This window comes from Pituophis catenifer, unplaced genomic scaffold (genome assembly GCF_029215685.1).
Source record: "Pituophis catenifer annectens isolate HBS135680 unplaced genomic scaffold, rPitCat1.0.hap2 SCAF_6, whole genome shotgun sequence".
Taxonomy (NCBI): domain Eukaryota; kingdom Metazoa; phylum Chordata; class Lepidosauria; order Squamata; family Colubridae; genus Pituophis; species Pituophis catenifer.
Window position 1 is genome coordinate 54,078,371 of NW_027256886.1, and position 21,833 is coordinate 54,100,203.

The following is a 21,833-nucleotide window of genomic DNA, read 5'->3' on the forward strand; positions in this document are numbered from 1 at the left end:
GGTAGCTCTTAGAAAGATGGAGAAGGCTGTTGTAATCGAGCCCATAATGCCTATTGTACCCACTCAAACAGGAGAAAAACAAATTCCATTTTTTTTAAAAAAGATTGATTTATGCATTTAATAGTTGGCTCCCATTTTGAGTATACAAGAAAGGGACTTCTTTGTAAGCAATTGTGGTTCTATGTCAGGGGTGTCAAACTCGCATCGTCATGTGACGTATCACAACTTTTTCCCCCTTCACTAAACCGGGTGTGGGTATGGCCAGCGCATGACGCATCCAGGCCGCGAGTTTGACATCCCTGTTCTATGTCATAACAAGTAGGAGCACTTAGCTAACATCTGCTCACCTGAAATAGGTTCTGGCGTTAGGAATTCCCAAGAAAGACAGGGCTGAACCTCAGACTTACAGCAATCCTAGGAAATGGGCTACAGACCAGGGATGAAATTCAGATGGTTCTATCCGGCTCAGGCGAACTGGTAGCGGCAGCTGTGGGAGGCTCCGCCCACCCGCGCAGATGTCATGATGTTGCTTTTTTGTGACAATTTTAAGCCTCTGTGCATGCACAGAAGGCTTTGCGCATGCTCGGATGATGGTATGTAAGCGAAGCGAGCGCGGTGCGTGCACATTTGAGAACCGGTAAGGAAGGTAAGTGAATTTCACCCCACTAAAGACTGTAAAAAGGACTAAGTTATCAGTTAAATTAAGGGTTAGCACATTAGAAGAGCAAAAATATAGACCAGGGCAGACTTTATTCTATATAATTAATTTTATTTATTTCCTGTCTTTTCTCCAGAAGCCCTAAGCAATATACGCAATACTTCTTTCTCCAAAAGGAACATGTTGGGCTGAAAGAAAGAGTAGGAATAGAAAATCAGAGTAATTTTCCATGGATAAGAATGGCCTTGAATGTGAGGGTCCCCAGCTATAATCCAATATCTCATTTTATCGCATATGTTCTCCTTCCATTTAAAAGAAAAAAGGTATAAGTCAGATTGCAATGCAATTTTGCATTTCTAGATAAGAGATCTGTTTTTTTGAATAACGGCCTTTTTATTATTCTGCATAAGTAGATCACAAAACCAAATCCTTTCTGTACAGAGAAGTATTAATAAGAACATGATTATTTTCCATCCCACCCCTAATTAGTTTTAGTTTTTTGTTACAGTTGATTCAAAATACTTCAGACCAACTTTCACTTTATTACCAGAGTTCCTCTTTTATGCATAAAAGCCGCCTTCATCATTATAAGAATGGCAATCCTAGAAAACCATCAAGGTGTTTATTAAACTCCCCTATAAAAAAAAAACGTCGTTTCTTTAGTGGAAGAGACAAGATCAGGCTCAAGCTCATTTCGCTTTATCTGAAAAATAAGAGAACATTTTAAATTTCTTACTGGATTATTTTAACCACTTGGATCCACTTCTGTACAAAGACATGAGTTACAGAAATCATAGGATGTTGAAATATTACAATTTACATCAAAATCTCACCTTGCTGTCTCTGAATTAGTAATGCAAAAGACAAGACAATTGAGTAGGCAATCAATAATAAAAATATAAAATATATAAAATATATAAAATATATAAAATAAAAAATAAAAATAAAAGACTAAAATGATAGCTAAAAACATGACACAAGATCGTAAACACGAGCTTGAAAGGAGGGCAGGTTTTGAGATTGTACCAAAGGTAAAATATCTAGGAGTTCAGGTTGCAGAATCAAACATGAAATTGTTTCAAAATAATTATGAGGTGTTATGGCGAGAGGTGCAGAAAGACATGGAGACTTGGAAAAAACTGCAGCTGTCTCTACTTGGAAGAATAGCAGCAGTTAAGATGAACATTTTGCCAAGATTTCTTTTTTTGTTTCAAATGATTCCGGTGCTTAAAAGCGATAAACAATTGAAAGTCTGGCAAACTGGAGTGAATAAGTTCGTCTGGAACGAGAAAAAGCCGAGAGTGAAATTGAAAATTATGCAAGATGTTCCAGAAAGAGGAGGTCTTAAACTTCCAAACCTACAGCTATATTATGATGCAGCAGCTTTAACTTTAACAAGTGATTGGTTTGGAAGGAAAAAGGCTGGAATATTGAATGCAGAAAGTTTTGATCTTGAATTTGGATGGCATGCTTACTTATTTTATGATGACAAAGTTGATAAAGTATTTAAAAGCCATATACTTAGAGACTCTTTGATGAGAGTTTGGAAGAAGCACCGATTCAAATGGGATTATAAAATACCGTTATGGCTGGATCTTGGTCATATTTTGTGGAATACAAATATAATGTCACTCGGGGGTTTTTTATACAAAGAGGTTCTTTTTACAGATGCGGGCAGATGGCAGCTGAAGACATTGCAGACACTGTTGGACGAAGGGATTAATCTAACTTGGTTACAATATAATCAATTACAATTGAGATGGAAAGAGGACCAAAAAATTGGTATTATGTTGCACGAGGAAGAATTGGTTAGACATATAAAAGAGAAAGGTCCAATGCATATCAAAAGGCTTTATAATGTTTTGTTAGAAAGGGATTCAGAAACTGAATTAGTTAAAGATTGTATGATTAAGTGGGCACAAAATTTTGAAGAACCAGTGATGTTGGAAACATGGGAAAAAATTTGGGTTCAGAATGTTAAATTTACACAGTCGCAGAATTTGAGGGAAAATTTCTATAAAATGTTTTATAGATGGCATTTAGATCCCAAAAAGTTGTCATGTATGTACCCTAATGTTCAGCCAAAATGTTGGAGATGTGAATGTTTGGATGCTACGTATTATCATGTTTGGTGGACCTGTAGGAAAGTTAAGGCTTTTTGGATAAAAATTTGGTGGGTCATGCAGAATGTTTTGAAGAAAAAAATTCAATTCTCTCCACAATTGTTTTTATTGGGTATAGTTAAGGGTTTTACATTGGGTGAAACAAAACTGATATTGTATATGATAACAGCAGCAAGATTGTTGATAGGTAAATATTGGAAAAATGAAGCCTTGCCCACTATTGAGGAATGGACTTTGAAGATGGCCAGTTTTGCAGAGATGGCGAAGATTTCAGCATACTTAAAAGATTGTTCACAAGAGACTTATGAATGGGAATGGAAAAAGTGGATAGAATATGTTCAGAACAAATATCAAACTAGAAAGTATCAAATAGCTTTTGTTTGAAAATAATGTATTAGAAATATTTTAATGTAATGAGGGTAAAAAGAAAAATTATAAAGGGGAGGGAGGGGTTCAAGTTTTTACACAAGTTTTATATTAAGGGTTTTTTTTTTATTTTTTTACCAGATATGAGTATAATATAGGGAAGTCTGGGGGGAGGGGAGGGTTAGGGAGGGTTAGGGAGGTTGGGAAGTTTGGGGTGGGTGGTGGGGGGGGGAAAGGGGTGAAAATGTAATTGTAAAACTTTTGCAATAAAAAAAAAATAATAATAAAAATCTTGTCTCTTATACTGAAATACTCCCAAATCCTCTGAAATCAATAGAAATGTTTAGGAAAATATGGTAATATGCTACATACTGCACTTAAATCATCTAAAATCATCTAAGTACTTTCCATCCTCCTTTTTTGAAGGAGGTTATATTGGTCCCCTATCTGTTAAATTTCCATCTCTACAAACGTTAAACTTTGGAAATTGTGAACATCTCTGTGCTGATAATCCTTGATTTACAACTGTTTAGTGGCCCTTTAAAGTTATAACGGCACTGAAAACAGGAACTTATGACTGATTGTCACATGACTGTTGTAGCATTCCCATGGTCACATGATCAAAATTCAGATGCTCGGCAACTGATTCATATTCATGACAGCTGCAGTGTCTCAGAGTCATGTGATCACCTTTTGTAACTTTTTGACGAGCAAAGTCAATGGGGAAGCCAGATTCACTTAACAACCGCTTTACTAATTTAACAACTGCAGGGATTCACTTAACAACTGTACAAGAAAGGTTGTAAAATGCAGCAAAGTTCCCTTAACAAAAGTCTTACTTAGCAACAGAAATTTTGGGCTCAATTGTGGTCATAAGTCAAAGACTACCTGTAGTCCAACTCCAATCCTTATAGTTTCTGAGAGCTTGCATCACCATTAAACAAATGGTTTTTTACTTGGAGACACAGCAAATATAATCCTAATTTTTATTCGTCAGGGTTTATATTTTTTGCTAATTTGCAATGCCATTTACCCCTTTGATCTACCCGATTATTGAAAGTGGCAAAGAAAATGAAACATGCTTATTACCTCTCTTAACTGTGGAGTCCAACTGAATGAAATGGGTAGTATTAACCAACAGAAAAAATATACCAGGAACACTCTCAAAAACATTGATGGTTGTGGTAAAACTCTTCTGCTGCAAAAGATTGTAAGGGCATGTTATTACACAGCATGGGACCGATAAAACTTCAAGATGTCTGGAATTACTGACTTAACAGTACAGATTTTTTTTTTGTAGCTGCTCCCCCAAAACCAAAAAACCATTGATAACCTGGACTCTTAGATGGATACAAGGACACTTTCCACAACTACTTACCGTTAATTATTCTTGTTATTTTGGCTGCCAAGCACTATAGGGAGGATGGAGATACTAAAGTCTAATTGAAAGGAAAGGCAAGGAACTTTCAGCTCCTTGGAAGGGATATTTTTTTATAATAATAATAACAATAACAATAATAACAATAATAATACCATGTCCAAGAATTTTACATTACACATCAAGAAATTGCAGCTTCCTGTGATAACACCAGCGGAACTGCAAAAAACTGCACTACTCGGAACATCATACATTTTAAGAAGATACTTGGTTGATACCTAGGACGCTGGCAGCAACCCGTATCAACCATTAGCACCACTCAATAGTATTAGTGACACATTTTTAAATGTTCAGTTGACTGAGTTTCATGTTTAATGAATAAAAGAGATGATGATAATAATAATAAAAATAAAAATAAATGTAGCCCAACATTTCCTTTGATGGTTTGCTGCCAAATATTGACAGTTTGATGGGTGGGAGTGGAAAGGTGGACTGCAAAAATATTCTTCCAGATTCAGAGCCCAGTATGACATCCTGAAAGCATGGACATATAAAATATAGAAAGCATTTTAGAAGAACAAACATTTTTATTGTCTCTCTGATTTCACCATTTAAAAGATAGAAGTAATCTTTTAAATCAAGGGGGGGGTGCAATTATGGCCCTTTTATGGCTTCTAGACTTCAACTCCCAGAATTCCTGAGCCAAGCATACTGGATCAGGAATTCTGGGAGTTGAAGTCCACAAGTCATAAAGGGGACATCATTGTCCACCTGTTTTAAATGCTTCTTAAATGGTTTAGGAGAATACCATCATGGAAATTGTACCAAGTAGTTAATAGGCGATCAGTGTTATCTGGATTGCTAATGTTGACAGCTCTTCGCATTGCATCAATCCAAATCTTAATAGAATTAATAGCCACAGTTTCTGAAAAATTTCCCAGAGCATTCAGGGGTACTTCAGATTCTGTAAACCATATAGAAGACCTTATTTGGTCCTAAATTCTTCTAGACAAGAAGAATCAGCAGCCAGGCTTATTTCAACTAGCTGCTTATTTCACTAAGAAATAATTGGCCAATGTTCAAGATGGGCTAACAGAAGGTTATACTTCCCCTGTTATGATATTATTTCATTATTGATAATGGGTATTTGCTTTTTTCCTGCTTATTTGGTTGAGGAAACCTATTTATCTTACCGATTTATGAGATACACAGTAGTTTCAGAAATAATCATTGGCACGCCAAAGAGTATACCCCTGGATAATGCTGTTTCTCTTACAGCCTATGCAGAAGGGGGAAAAAACAGATATGCATACAAAAGGAAAGTCAGAATCACAATATATTCAAGTCTCTTAAGAGCTTGCATTTTTATTAATCTGGATACCACATTTTAAAAGTTTTTGGCCTTCCAAAGCAAGCATGTCCGATTAATGTGGCATCAGAGGTTGGCCAGTGCTGAGTATTATGGGCAACTTTTTGGAGCTGCTGGATGGCTGGTAGAATTGAAAATCAAAGTAGATGTATCACTAAACTTAATGCATCGGTCAGTTTAGCAAAATGTGAACTAGGAGTTGTACATCTCAATGTTCTCAATGTTAAAGAACCAGTTTTATCCTAACTACAAATCCACTAAAATGCTGCTGAGGCCATCTTTGTCATAATGAGGGCTACCAGAATATGTGTTTCCATTAGATAAGCTATATGTCACAAATGTATAGTATAAGGAAACAATGACTTTGGAACTAAATGAAAAAAAATCACAAGACAAGACAATCCAGTCTTCAAAACCAGTATGGATTTAACAAATGGACAATTACAATCAAAGCAATTAGTCTTATTTATTATGATTATAAAGCCTGGGAAGCCCCATAAAACAAAGGGCCAAACCAAAAATTTCCCCTTTTGGGGGAGAAACACACCAAATGCATGTTCATAAGGAAATTCTAGTAAATAAATAATGGGGAGAATGCTACTAAATGTAAATGTAAAATACAGAAATTTAGAACAAAAAAAAATAATCATGCTGGATCAGATCAAATGCCTGTCTAATCCAAGAGCCAAATAAAAATCCACAAGCAGGATACAAGCATAATTACATTTTTCCACTTCTATTTCCAGTAGCTCAAACTATCTATTGCCTCCTTTAATAGAAGTAATGAATAGCTGTCATAATAGCTTTTGACAGGCTTTCCTTCTAAATGGCTAATATCCCTGTGATGATTTAATTTAATTGAGCATAGAAGTGTTTAGTTCAAATGGAACAGAACGGGGGAAACCAAGCCAGAGGAAACATATGTTCCTTCACTTACTTTTTTCCCTGCCACTTGAGACATTCCAATAACTTCACCCGTGCTATGCATGACCTTAATCCCATTGTCACGTTCCCAGTTCCTGACTGTGAACACATTGCATGCACAGAGAACACCTGCAGAGAACAGGGGAGGAGATCAGGCTTGGTGAGAAATGTAAACAAGGATTATTAGTCCTAACTTTCAATTCATATGATAACATTTATATTAGCAAAGCAGAACAGTGACTTAAGTTGTGGCGGACATTGTAGAATTAAACACAAAAAGAAATGCATTGTTGCTTAAATTCTGCTGCAATTGTTGGAGTCTCTTCCAGAAATTATGATTTTGATAATCAGTTGATTTATGCAGAAACTGCTGAAGGTTTAGTTTCCAGTGTTTACTTGGCTCATATTGAAACTTCAGTCAAATTGGCATAATTTTCTAGTATTCTAATTTTCTTCATAATTTTCTGCATCAGTTTTAGAAAAAAAATATATGGACGCACCCACAGAGACCCGGAGGAAGCAGTAATATGATGTATGTGATGTACAATAATGCATAAAAAAATAGATGCTAATTATTGGAAATTCTGATAAGCTTACCATGTGACCTTCTGAATTAAATGAAAGCCCCACCCCCTTTTATCAGAATAAACTGGGAATTAAAACAATTGGGAGTTTGAAACTAACGGATGTGTGAACAACCTGTAACTACAATTATTTCAAGGAGAATGGGCTAAATTTATTCCAGATATTTAGGGTAACTATAGGAATGAGAAATCTGAGGCAATGCCTTTGAAATTACGTTATCAATTCTACATAATAGTTAAAGTTTCTTGTCATTGAACTTCAGGAGGAAATCAAAGAAGTTTGGATAAAAGAAGAGCAATCTTTGGGTAGGATAACCAAACAATGGCACTCCCATAAAATGTGTTAAGCCTCTGCCTAAACATGTTTGGCTCTTTATTAATAATAAAAATGGGTTGGACTGGAATCGCTATCTTATATTTTATCAATCAACAGGATTTTTATATCTGAAAGGCTGCAAAAACACTTGAAAACCACCTTCTTGACAAAATTTTATACTTTTATTAAGCAAGATTTAGAGGTAAATCCAGTACAAATGATATTACTTCATGTTATTTGGTCTTGCCCTGTTATTGTCACATTTAGGGATAATATGAACAAAATTGTTAACATAATTGGAATGATTGCTTTGTATTAAAAGAACATCTCTAGGAAATATGCCCAGTATTTAGAATCTATTCACAATTTTAAAATGTAATTTTTTTCCTCTAGCATGAGGCTTATTAAATAAATGATAATAAAACAACAAAGTGGGACCTCTGTAGCTGATTTCCAGCAATAAATTATTAATATGCAGTGTTTGTCAACATTTGAATTAGGTTTTTTTCAAACAAGGACAATTTTTAAACAACATGGTCACATTTTCAAGTTAATATGTTTACAACATAAATATTATATTTGAAAGAATGTTTATACCTGATAAAACACAGCAAAAATTACATAAGATAACACCTGTAACTAATGTTTTAAAGAACTGTAACTCTTTTACTCACCAAAAAAAGCACTTGCCATGAACTTGCTGAAGAAATGCCCTGGAGTATTTAGTGACTTTTTACGCTCTATAACATATTGTGGGAGAGTCTAAAAACAACAGGTTGGGGGGGGAGGGGGTGAAGGGAGACAGGGAAAGGGAGACAGGGTGAGAGAGGTCAATGACATTGTTATTTTGCTTTATTTCATGGGAAAAGGGTGATTTCTTTTCCTTTCTCCTTCATTAGTACATGCTCTCCACGGCACTTTGCTGTTTATCAATCTGGACATGGTGATGTTAATAAGTCTATCCTCAGTAAGCCCATATTCATTTTTTTCTGGTCCCCCTTCCACTTAAAAATAAGATCTAAAATAGGATATTAGTCTTTTATTAAGTTTAGTGTGCCTCTTCTGCCCTTTAACTCCTAGTCTTCCAAACCAGAAAACACAACAGTCAAAGTAGCACTGTCCCTTTTAGTGACATCATACCACCATCAGGCCTCCTACAGCCACAAGAGCAGGGATTGGCAAACTTCTACCACTCAAAGGCCAGAGATCAAGTCTGTAAGCCAATGGCCTCTCCCTCTCTCTCTTGCATGAATATTCTGGCACTAGGAAGAGTCTTTGGGGTAAACCTTAAAGACAGGCTTCTTAGAAGAAAGTGAGCCATGGTCAAAGGAAAATGTAAGACTGTGCTCAGAAGAGTCTCAAGGAGCATCTTATGACTTGGGAGTAATTCATAAACACATATACATGGGCTTATAATACCCATCCAAAACATTAATTTTTGTTAATATACAGCAGTGCAGTTATACATCAAGTCTGAGGTAGAATTCCAAACTTTTTTGGATATATTTTTGGAGGACAATGGGCTGGATGATTTTGGTTGGTGGTCCAGATCCAGCTTCTGAGCTGTAGATTGCTGACTCTTACCATAAAGGCTGGGGGAAAGGAAGGGGCAAGTCAGCTCAGGTCATAAATAGGTTAACTGTTGATAGTTTAAGAAAATCGAACAGCAATCTAGAGGTATTCTGATCAGGTATGAGTCTTAGTCTTAGCCTATGCATGTTTAAAATACTGATATTTTAATTATAGATCCTGAAACTAAACAAACATAATAAACTCTACAGACTGTCTTTCTCTCTCATTAGTACATGCTCTCCACGGCATTTTGCTGTTTATCAATGCAGACATGGTAAAAATAAATAGTTAGGCAAAAAAGACTTGAGTCTGGCAACAAGAGATTGGGAATATCAAGCTTTGAAGAGCAGAGACACTACAAAATCTATGGAAAACCATGAACACATACAAATAAACAGCACTAAATTTAGCTCACATCCCAATGAATAAGCATGATAAATTTAGCCATTACCCATTGAATTTGAACATATGGTTGGAGGCAATTTTAAACAAGGATGCTGAACATAAATTTCCTTCTCATTTAGAAAAAAATGTTGGAAAACCTTTAGATCAGATTACCAGCACCATCTATAAATTAACAAATAGCTCCAAATATGAATCCATGCAACTTTTTCTTGAAAGAAAAGCATAATTAGAAAACAAAAATCAATCAGAAATTGGCAATACATACTCCTATTAAGGCCAAACCTGGGGTGCTTCCAACAGACAGAAATGCCTGTTTCCATGGAAATTTCTGTAAACAAAAAATGTGACACCATGAAAATACACCCATTCTCTACACTGCAAAAAAATCTGTTCCAATCTGCCACAAATACTTACATTTTTCTCACCATTCTTCAATGGTCTTTTTACAGAATTCCTGTTTGCCAAACTGAATCCACCAATATATGCATGGAAAACAAACTGTAAAAGTTGAGATTACAAATGCATAATATCAATGTGAGTTAATAAATTAATCTAAACAAATTAATAAAAGTGAATGGTTTGGCCAGTACCTGCCGGGAAAACGATGAGAAAAATGTTTTGTATGGCAAGGAAGCAATTGCAGCCTGTGAATAGAAATTTACATGGGAAACACATCCGGACAATATTGCAAAGATACATACCTGCACTAGCAGATCATTTTATAATTTGCTACAGTACCATCATATAGTTTCAGAAGCAGATATCCAGCCCAAATCTAAATTTGCTACTGGCACCACGGATCCCATGTGAGGTAACTGCTCCCAAGTCACTTCACTTCCAGTCAATAGAATCTAAAGAAGCTTGAACTTACCACATCTTCTATTGGTAGCACCACTTTACTCTGCCAGACATATTATTTTACCACTGCCCTTAAAAACATTCAAATGGTATTTTGGCCTCCATATTTTTTGGGATAAGATAAATTAAGCCAGGGTTATGGCAATTTACACATCACAATAATCTTAATAAAACTGTGTTCACGCACAATAAAAAACAAAGCAACACCTATATTTACAAAGCTGCTTCATCTATAAAGGTAAAGGTTCCCCTCGCACATATGTGCTAGTCATTCCCGACTCTAGGGGGCGGTGCTCATCTCCATTTCAAAGCCAATGAGCCAGCGCTGTCCGAAGACGTCTCCGTGGTCATGTGGCCGGTATGTCTAAACGCCAAAGGCGCACAGAATGCTGTTACCTTCCACCAAAGTTGGTCCCTATTTTTCTACTTGCACTTTTTACATGCTTTCGAACCGCTAGGTTGGCAGAAGCTGGGACAAGTAACTGGAGCTCACCCCGTTATGCGGCACTAGGGATTCAAACTGCTGAACTGCCAACCTTTCAATCGACAAGCTCAGCGTCTTAGCCACTGAGCCACCGCATCCCTTCATCTATACACTCATCTATACCTTTATCCCTTCATCTATACACTCATGTGAATCAGCATATGTATTTACAATGGGCCTATAATGTTTTGTGTCTACTTTAGAGTACTTGGAGGCTAAATGTGCTTGAGTCCAATCTTGACTACCTTAAAAAAATTCTTCAATATTTTGAGGTGAAAAAAAGCATTTCACAATTATATAAAATATATATCATATGAAATATATTATATATGAAAATGCTCTAAAGTACTTTCCCAATATGTACTAATGAATAATGCTATCGAATGGAATAGTTTTGTCAGCCTTCAGGTCCCTTTTTTATCTCACTTCTTCTTTCATCTAAGCAGTTTATTTTATTTTTCCCTCCCACCAAATTCTATTCCTCATTTATGTTTGTTGATTTTATGAGCCTCTCCCAGTCATGTTTTCTTCTCCTTTCCATCTGTCAACATTTTGTGCTATGTGATTATCACTGGGCTGCTTAGGAGGAAATGGGATCTTTTCTTAAAAAATGTTGTATCCTGTGAATCGAAGGTGACTCAGAAATTGCCAGTATCTCCCTCTTTTGTGTGGCCAATTTGGATTATACTGGTGCAAAGACCAGTTTGCTCTCCAGAAATTGTCAGCAATATGTGTTACCTCTGCACTGAAACACTGCATGCAAATTATATTGACTAATTTGAGCCCAATTAAAAAATGGAACAATTAGTACAATAGTATCAAGATTTATATTTTTATTCATTTTAAAACTCCAATACATATATTCTGAAAACTTTCATTGTTACTCACCAATGAAGCAGAAATACACACAAAAGCTTTGAAAGAATGAAAGAAAACTGTGCAGTTAGCAAATTTGTTGAACAAGTCCATCGAAGGGAGTGATAGAAATATAAAAATTACAACATATACAGTAATGATAAATTAGGCACTACAGGTAGTCCTCAACTTACAACCATAATTGAGCCCAGAATTTATGTTGCTAAGTGAGATATTTGTTAAGTGAGTTTTGTCCCATTCTACGACTCTTTTTGCCAGAGTTGTTAAGTGAATCACTGCAGTTGTTAAATTAGTAAAACGGTTAAGTGAATCTGGTTTCCCCATTGACTTTGCTTGCCAGAAGGTCACAAAAGGGGATCACATGACTCCAGGATACCTGCAACCGTCATAAATACGAACCAATTACCAAGCATCTGAATATAAAACACGTGACCATGGGATGCTGCTATGATAATTAGTGTGAAAAATGGTCATAAGTCACTTTTTTCAGTGCTGTTGTAACTTCGAACAGTCACTAAATGAACTGTTGTAAATCGAGGACTACCTGTATGTATAATAAAAAACATGGAATTATGGAACCTTTTGGGTTTTTTTGAGTTTTATACTTCATTACTTTAGAAAATTACTGATGCTAAATAAGCAATGGAAGTTTTAGAGGTTGTCTGTTATTTAAAAGAAGGCAAAATTGTACTCTAGGAATTAATTGCTTCAATAATGCAACAGATTTTCGATTAATTTTCTTCTCATTCCTACATGCTGGAAGCAAGTCCTAACAAGACAAATATTGCTAAACTCAAAGATTTAAAAATTGACAATGAAGCCTTAAAAATCATGGAGTGGGCTATTTTTTTAATTATGATATTGTTAATGTATAATAATTATGGCACTTAAGAAGACATATATAATTATTTACTTTAGATATCTAGTTAAACCGTGCAACTTGTTCAACTACAATCTACTAAATAAACTGCAACCACCAGAGTCGACACAATAAGCTAAGCCACAATCTTTGTTTACCAACTACAATGGCTGACTGCATGCAAAACATTAAGCCCAAATTAAGCAAACTACATTAAAATTTAGCATGATTTATAATGCTAGTCTGCATCTGTTGGAATATATTCACTTCACATACTCATCAACTCACAATCAACAATAAAAACAAATGTATAAATTAATATTGAGATCATATTCTAACATGCTTTCCAGGAATACAAGAAAATAAATGCAGGCTATGGATGATCTCCATTAATAACAGTAATAATAACTTTTATATGACAATTGATTTTCCTTCCTGTTATTATTCATCAGTTTATCAGTACTAATAACAATGTGAGGAAGTAATTAAGGTGGTGGATTCTAAATGGGAAGGCTTAGATTGAAATCCATCATCAATCACAGAGCTCCAAAGCTACTGCTGGACCCTTCATTTCCAATGTCCCCACCCACTGCACAGGGTGGTGGTTAAGAGATAAAATAAGAAGAAGGGATTTATATACAGTTCCTTGAGTTTCTGAATGGAAGATGGGTGATCAAACAAGTAAACAATTATGTAAAAACCTGACTTCAAATTGCAATAAAATGATATTTGAAACTGACCTCCTCCTCTAAAGTAGAATGGAATTGTATCACCAGTGCTGGAATTCACGCAGCTCTGAAGAAAGAAAAATACATACATAATCCCAAAGGATTATGGGACATCTCTACTAAAAAATGAAAAGAACAAGTTAAAATAATTCTTAAATGTAATAGGAAAACTCACCAGACTTATTTTCCAGGCATCTCTGACCTAAAACATTGGAAAGGAGTATTTTAGAAATAGGTCAGGTACTATTTTATAGATGAATATGTATTGTGGAATGGCTTAGCTTTTCAAGAACTATTGATGGGGTTATTTAAAATGTTTTGGGTTTTTTTGTCCTTCGATGATGCTTTTGCACATAATTTGCCATATCATAACCCATATCCTAGATCACTTTTTTTTTAATCTGGCAGCTTCATTCAAGTTGTATTTCAACTCATCTAAAGAAATTGTGACATTTAAATCATAGGATCATAAAATATAGATATATATGATACCTAGAAGTAATAAGGTTCTGTAAGTTCAGAACTAATTAAAATTGGCTTGTCATGAATGAATTCTGGGTTGGTACTCAAAGTTTGTTCACTTCACTTTTTAGTGTCTTTAGATAAATTTCTTGTGTTTTAAACCTAAGATTCTTATTTATTGGTCCCTATAAACTAAGAGCAAGCTAGAATATATTTGGCTGACCCAACCAGGAGTCCAGATGCAACACAATCTAAAGAAAAATATTTGAAGATTTGCTGATCCACTTATATTATTAGGAATAAATAAGCCTACATTAGCCAGCATTACTGACTTGCTGTGATGTGTGATTACAGTCACTCTTTTATAGTATCCTTTTAAAACTAATAAACTTTTTTTTATTTATTAAATTTTTGTGCCACCCGTCTCTCCTACAAGGTGCCTTTGTGGCTCTGTCAGTATTTATGGCTTCCCCAAACTTTATATACTTCTATTTCTTTTTCAGCATCTATTTGATCTTTTTTACATTAGGATACACTTATTCATACCTATGGACTTCTATGAGTGGAAACGAAACAGGCTGTATAGAACAGGGTTTCCCAACAGCTGGGCCACGTACCGGTACCGATTCATGGCTGTTAGGAACAGGGCCATGCAAGCAAGCAAAGCTTAATCTGTGTATGTGCAGAATCTAGATAGCACACAAACTCCCTCCCCCTCTCAGCTCTGGAAAAATTGTCTTCCACAAAATCAGTCTCCGATCTTAAAAAGATTGGAGATACATTAGAAATTCTATTCATGTTATTTCTGTTGAACTATGTTCTTTTGCCCACACTTCGAGACTGCATATCACTGAGATACATGGTTACACAGAACCTACAAAAACTGCTCACATTAATAGGCTTCTTTTCAGATCACTATATTCAAAGTGTGGTTGTCACGGGACAGGGGTAATTATTGATGTCACACTAGAAATGTGTTCAGTAGTATCAATGCATGACTACTTTACAGACAACATCACATGAACAAAGCCAGTATTTAGCCTCACTTGGGGAGAAGACACTATTTAGTCCTCACTTGGGAGTTGGGATCAGAATGAAGACAGTTACGAAATCAGTTCCTCTCTCTGTGCCTCAAGTTTCAGCCTACATATCAGGGCACAGCAATGAGAAACCTAATCATTTTTGCACACTAGAATGCACACCGCAATATACAAATATGTTCAAAACATCACTGTACCTTTTTATCTTGTGAAGACGTGACATTTTCTCCAGTATTCAGTAAAAGATCTCTCGATGCATTAATGTCCGCCTGCATTTAGAAGAAAAATAGAATTAAACTGGAGTTTTTTTTCTATAAATAAGCATTTTTTTTCTTGTGATGTTATCATTTTTTTTCCACAGAATGTTTTGCGACACAAAATACAATCAACCAGTATTGGTTATGGTTTTTCTCTACTCCACTCTTCACAGTAGACGGTGAAAGGACAAACTCAGAGCAGCTTCTAGGACACAAATAGATCCAGAAGAAAGCATCAGGGGCTTGTCTCTCTCTTTCCCAGAGCTGCCACCCCAATCCAGTGGTGAAATGTATAATTTGTTACTACCGGTTCTGTGGATGTGACTTGGTGGGTGTAATGTGACTGGGTGGGTGTGGCCAACTTTTTTCTTTTCTTTTTTTTTACTTTTAAAAACATTTTTTCTACAACCTCTTCAGCTGAAGAGGTTGTAGAAAAAATGCTTTTAAAAGGCTCTGACAATCCCAGCTGAGCTGCACGATCATGAGGCTTTTTTTTTTTTACTTTTAAAAGCATTTTTTCGGCCAAAGACAAATGCTTTTAAAAGTAAAAAAAAGCCTCTGATGATCGTACGGCTCAGCTGGGTATGGGGGGTGGGCAGGGGTTTTGGCTACCAGGTCTCCGAACCACCTGCTGTCATTGCTACTGAATCGGGCAATCCCGTCCGAACCAGGAGCATTTCACCCCTGCTCCAATCTGATCTGAAAGACTTTTCAAGGGGAGGAAGAATGTCAGGAGTCCAGATCAGTAATCTACTATAGCATATTCTTTCCAGTCCCAAACCATTTATGTATTCATGCAGAGAACCTATTTCAATCTTCCTTAAATATATTGACTATGAATCAAACAGCACTATTTCTTTCCCACTGGTGGTTGGATATATATATATATTTATTTATATATAGATAAAATAAAAAAAGCTGAAGTACCTGTATCTTTTGACTGTTAAGTGCAAGGAGCCTCAAAGCTAAAAGCAACCAGAATTGCTCTTTTTGGTGACAGCCTGAATTTGGTGCAATGCAGTGGTTCGCTCTGTGTATCGCAAGCCAACACACGTGGGTAAATTCTTTCTTTCAAATATTTGTTATTACACATAACAAAAATTTGAAATTATTATTTTTTCTTTAAAATAATATTACCGTGACTGAAAACTTGTGGGAAAATAACAAGCATGTTACATTAACAATCATTTTTATGCAAGCTGCCTGATTTTATTCTTCCATCTACATGGCCCTTGTGGTTATATTTTGTATGTTGTCTGAATCAAGAAAATGTTACGCACTATTAAGGTTCTTTGTCTTAATGATGCAGTCTGAAACTGTGGCTTGCACTTGACTTATTTGATCTAGCTTTGGTTTAGCATTATAGCCAGTCTCAAACTAATGGTTAATTTATGGTTCTTGTTGCTCCAGGGAAATGAAACAGGTTACAGGAATGGCTACAAACTGTTTCAGAAGCTATATTTCACTACTCCACTTTCAAAATTTATTCTTCCATTTACCCACGCATGCAAGAAAGTTTTTTGTTTTTTTAAAGGGTTAGAAAAACATTCATTTTCCCCACATCCTTTATATAGTAGCTCTGATGCCGAACAAAATATTAATTGCCTTGATTTGAGGTTGGAAGAAAAAAGCAAACAGACAAAGTAATGTTGCTCAGTTAGCTACCTTAAAATAGCCAAGAAGAAAAGACCAGGCTGCAGCTGATGCAGCATCTAGAGCATGGGTGTCAAACTAAATTGTGTCCCGTGACGTATCACAATGTAATGCAATGTTTTTTTTCCTTTGAGGAGCCAAGGTAGGCGTGGCTTGCGTGTGACACATTAGGCCCGAGGGTCACAAGTTTGACACCCCTGATCTAAAAGTAATCCTCAATCTGAGATCACAATTGGGACTTGCACTCCATCATTAAGCTCTGTGACTGCAATTTACATTTTACTTGTTCATTCACTATTCACTTGCTTATCGTAAGTCAGTTGTAAAACACACAAATGTGACTGTGAGATGCTGTGATGGTCATAAATTCGAAGATTGATCACAAAGCTGTCATTTATTCAATTTCTATAGCCAGCCATCTCAATCCAATCAACTCTTTTTTTCAGCATGATTTCAAATGGTTGCTAAATAAGGCAATCAGTAAACAAGGACTACCTGTAAATTTTTAATGTCATATGAACATGCCCACAGAAATCTTTATAGCTTACTTTCAAGTTTCAATATCCTTACCCTTAGGTTCCTTACCTCACGTGTAAATATGATGAAGGGGTCCAAAATTTCTATCCAGTGCTTCAACCTTTCGTAAAAAGTCTAAAGAAAGACATTTAAAAGATACCTGAGCTTGAATATATTTTTGCACTGATACTGAAATTAGTCAAAATTGCCCAATAACATAAATCCAGTAGTTTTATCCACACATCAAAGCCAAAGTTGCTCTCCATTAGCCCAAACCTGTGCTTTTTTGATTAAACAAGATACCTGGCATAGTCAAGTCATCCATCAAAAGCATACCCCACAACCCTTTGAAACTTCATGATTGATCTTTCTGGTATGTGATTCATGGAAACTCAATAACTCAAATAAAGGATCACATCGTTTTGAGAAGAAAAATCAACTGGGGGACAGGTGTATGGGGCTAAAATATTCTTTCATCCTCATCTGTTTTGCAAGCATGGGGAAATGGGTTGTTTTTAAGGGGAAAATATTAAACTTATCAACTTTTATTATAGTGTTACTTGCAAAAACAAGCTCATATAAAAGTCATTTCTATTAAGCCACACCTGTTCTACAATTCTACTAGACTTACTGATAATCAACTGGGCAAGGAGAACGCCAAATGTTGGACTGTTATCCAGAGGGTAACCCAGAGCTTAGAATACAATTCTCTCAGAGTTGAAGGCATACAGTCTCTATTTCTTTCTCCTATTGTCTTGATAGCGGGCAACACAGAAAAACTGAGTACATTTCAGGATTCCTATAGTACAATCCAAAGGGATATTTGTTTTGTTTTTCTCACCCTTAATGTTGTATAGGTTTCACTTAAGAGCAAACAGAACAGATCCAGAAACCATTCCCTTTCCTTCTGCTTCCAAATATTTGCAGTAGAGGGCCAAGAACTCTGCAAAGCAGTTTAAAATAAACTGTATGGGTCTCAGGACCAAATTTTCAGATACAATCAAAGAGTATTCCTTTTCTTTAGGGCAATGAGATTATGCCCACTCAAAAAAGATAGAGGACAGTTGAAAGGCTTTGTGGTTGTAGTCATACAAATGCCATTTAATCCAGATATCCAGGGTGTGATACTATATCCATTAAAAAGCATGTAAGCTCCATTGAAATCAACAAGGCTTACTTCCGAGTAGACTTTAGGAAAGAACACGTTTAATATATCTAGCGTGCTCTCATTTATTACACTATGTTTTTATCACACTGGGCTTAATAATTTGCTGAGTGTTCTGGAATGGGAATGTCATACTTCTTGCTGTGCTGCTTTTCCTTCCTTGTTTTAAAACCTAGTTTCTGTATTTTGCCGGATCGAAGAAATAACTCTTTCCACCTCACCCGCCGGTTTTTCCTGCCTCTCAATTTCCACGGCTGCAGGGCGAGGGCGAAGCCATTTAGTCCTTCGATCACCCTTTTCCACACGCCAGCCGAGGGCAAAGCCTCGCTTCCCCCCCACCCACAATTCCCGCCAGGCTTATCTTTTCACTTCCAGGCTGCGCTAGAAAGTTGATCCCCGCCCCTTTGCGACCGCGGCATAACGCTTTACAGTGATCCGTACTTGACCCTCGTTTCTCCAAAACTGCAAATTCAAATCCATGATGCTCGGATGGTCGCGCCGGAAAGCGGCTGGTTCCGGAAAACGTCGGCAAAATCACCCACCCACCCGTGGAGAGCTTTTCGCGATTGTGGGATCATCCCCTCCCTCGCCTTTGACGTCATTCATGCTCACCGCTGCTCGTTTGTTCCTCGGACGCCGATTTGATTTTCAAAGGGTTTTTCAAACACTCCCATTTTCACCCGCAAAACTCGAATCCCCGTGGAAAGATTCTCCCCCGTTTGTCGGGAAAAGGGGGGATGGCAAGTGCAGAGTCGCAAAATATGTGGAGCGGAGTGACAGTCCTCCCTAGCTTCAAGGCTAGGAATAAATATAGGAACACCCCAAATGCAACACGCTTTTGCATTTAGTTTTTGAAATCAAAACAATTGCAGTCATTATCAAAACTGCAGTTGGCTTGTCAATGAACGGATAGGAAGTTTTAGCCTGGGTTCGCGTAACTTAAGGGACTGGGCAACTGATCTAATGTACGCGTTGTGTGAATCTGGCACGCGACGCGATGACGACCGTGTGCTATGCGAAGCGAACGTTTCTGGCTCGGATCAAACTGCGCGCTTACTGGCTCATAGCGCGAATCGTGCAGTACGTTTGCATCGCGCTGACTACGACGTGGGTAACCCACCTGCGTCAATTCCCGCAATACGCTGAATTAGAAGGGAATCCAAGAGCTGGATTTCCAGTCTAGCTAGCCAGATAGATGACTGTTGTGCCACCCCAGGCGAAAGACAAAATATTTTTTTTTTAAAAAAAAAAAACTTTCCTTTAAAAATGACAGAATCTGCAATTTTTACAAACCGAATAATAAATCGTATATGAAACACACCAAATCTGGATATTTTGTATTGAGCTAATTCAGTCAAATCAAGCGCTTTCTCAATATCACCCAGATGCAAATGGCATTCTCGTAGTTCAATCTCTTTTATCATCTTTGTTAAAATTTGTATGCTGCCAAATCACCACAGCATTGGTATGTTGCCAAATCTTATGTTCTGGGTGATTTGGCCAGAAAATCAAATTCACAGACTCACTTATGTTCTCCCGTATTTTGCATATCTAGAGCATGCTGATAAGAATATGATGATCTTGCTACCAAAAATACACACAAAAAAAAAAAACCTATGTTCTGGAGAGTGTCATGTTTCAGAATGAGAAATGTCACAGAGTACTTCCTTCAGGATATTCAATGACAGGAAATGGTTTATGCAGCTTCACAGCTATTCAGAAATAATTACATCAAGTCAAATGAATAATAAATAATAATAAACCTGTATATTGAATATGTAATCTTTCCAAACAATTTTCTTATGCGGAGTTAATGGTACAGAAGCATTTTCAAGGGTATAGCCAAGTAATTCAGTCAAGGATTAATCAGAAGCGTGAAAATGAATGTACGTTATTGTGCACATAAGCACTATCCCAGCTTGTGAGTGCAGAAACAGATGTGACCAATCATGCAATTTTATTTATTCCTTTTTCAAGATGTCCATGTGCTCAAAAGGCTTATAACTCGGCCCTCATCAGGCCATTAATCATCCAGAAAAATATATATATGATTTTCCAACAGAATAACCTCACCCACCTCTATGATAACTATAGACCCTTCCATTAGTGCCTACCAGATTTCATGCCCTTGTTTAAAAAAAAATATTTTAATATTGAAAAAATGGGGGTGGGTATAACAAAATTAAGAAACTAGAATGTTGAGCAAGACATAATTTCCAAGAATTCTTTTAAATTCCAGAACTGTTCAAAATATTCATTTTCTGAGGAAAAAATGAATCTACTGCTGTGTTAGGACACTGACCTAAAAGGATGAGATGGCAGAAAGCATTGTGTTTGACCTCGGGGGGGGGCAAGGGGGACTGGCCAGCTCAACGTTACTCGTGTCAGGGGTGCCTGGGTTGGCTCCAGCGCTCTGCCAGTGAAAACGGGCTCCTGAGGTTTGTTTTCGGCTGCGACGGCCTCCTGCAACACTGTCAGCAAAAATGGGCCTTGAGTTTGACACCCCTGTGCTAGAAGAATTTTACCAGTCTGTTTTCCAGTTTGTTTAACAGAGCTTTGTGGTTAGTCACACCATCATGCCATTCCCCCTTATAGAAAAAAAAAAAGATACAATAAGCTTTCAATTCAAAATACCAGAGAAATCCCAATTTAAAACTCAACTGATCACAGAGCTCATTGGATAACAATGGGCAAAGTACCAACCTCTTTAACAAATAAGAGAACAGAATAACAAAATTGGAAGGGACCTTGGAGGTCTTTTAGTCCAACCTCCTACTCAAGCAGGAAATCCTATACCATATCAGACAAATGGTTGTCCAATCTCTTAAAAAAGAGCACCCACAACTTCTGGAGGCAAGTCATTCCACTGATTAATTGTTCTGCCAGGAAATTTCTCTTTAGTTTTCACAGGGTTGCTGGGGTGGGAATGAAATAGGAGAGATACTTGCTTAAACTATCCAGACCTCCTAGAGAAAAAAATGGAATTTCAGTCAAATAAATGTAACTAAATGAATCAGGGAGAATTATAGACTTGTGGGTTGTAAAAGATTGCATAGAAGTTCCAATGATCAGAAACAAGTATTTTGAGATGGCACTGATATCGATTTAGCTAGCATCATTTATGTGGCACCAATACTAATGTAGTTAGTTTCATTTCTATGGCTGCCACATCCTCTTCTTGAATTGCTGTCTGCATAAAGCACAGCAATTATTCATAAAAGACCAGTCGTGCAACACCTG

At 36.7% G+C, this 21,833-nt stretch overlaps 1 protein-coding gene across 1 annotated transcript; it reads right to left on the minus strand.

Moving 5' to 3' along the window:
* Nucleotides 1-678: 678 nt before the first annotated feature.
* Nucleotides 679-19,099, minus strand: SFXN4 (sideroflexin 4). Its single transcript, XM_070945505.1, has 14 exons — nt 19,035-19,099; nt 17,498-17,563; nt 15,200-15,271; nt 13,676-13,702; nt 13,513-13,567; nt 11,926-11,951; nt 10,286-10,339; nt 10,110-10,193; nt 9,961-10,023; nt 8,393-8,480; nt 6,832-6,947; nt 5,719-5,804; nt 4,237-4,345; nt 679-1,361 (listed from the first exon to the last, which is right to left on the minus strand). The coding sequence occupies exons 1-14, from the start codon at nt 19,071-19,073 to the stop codon at nt 1,284-1,286; spliced, it is 963 nt and encodes a 320-aa protein (XP_070801606.1). The 5' UTR covers nt 19,074-19,099; the 3' UTR covers nt 679-1,283.
* Between the last annotated feature and the right edge of the window lie 2,734 nt (nt 19,100-21,833).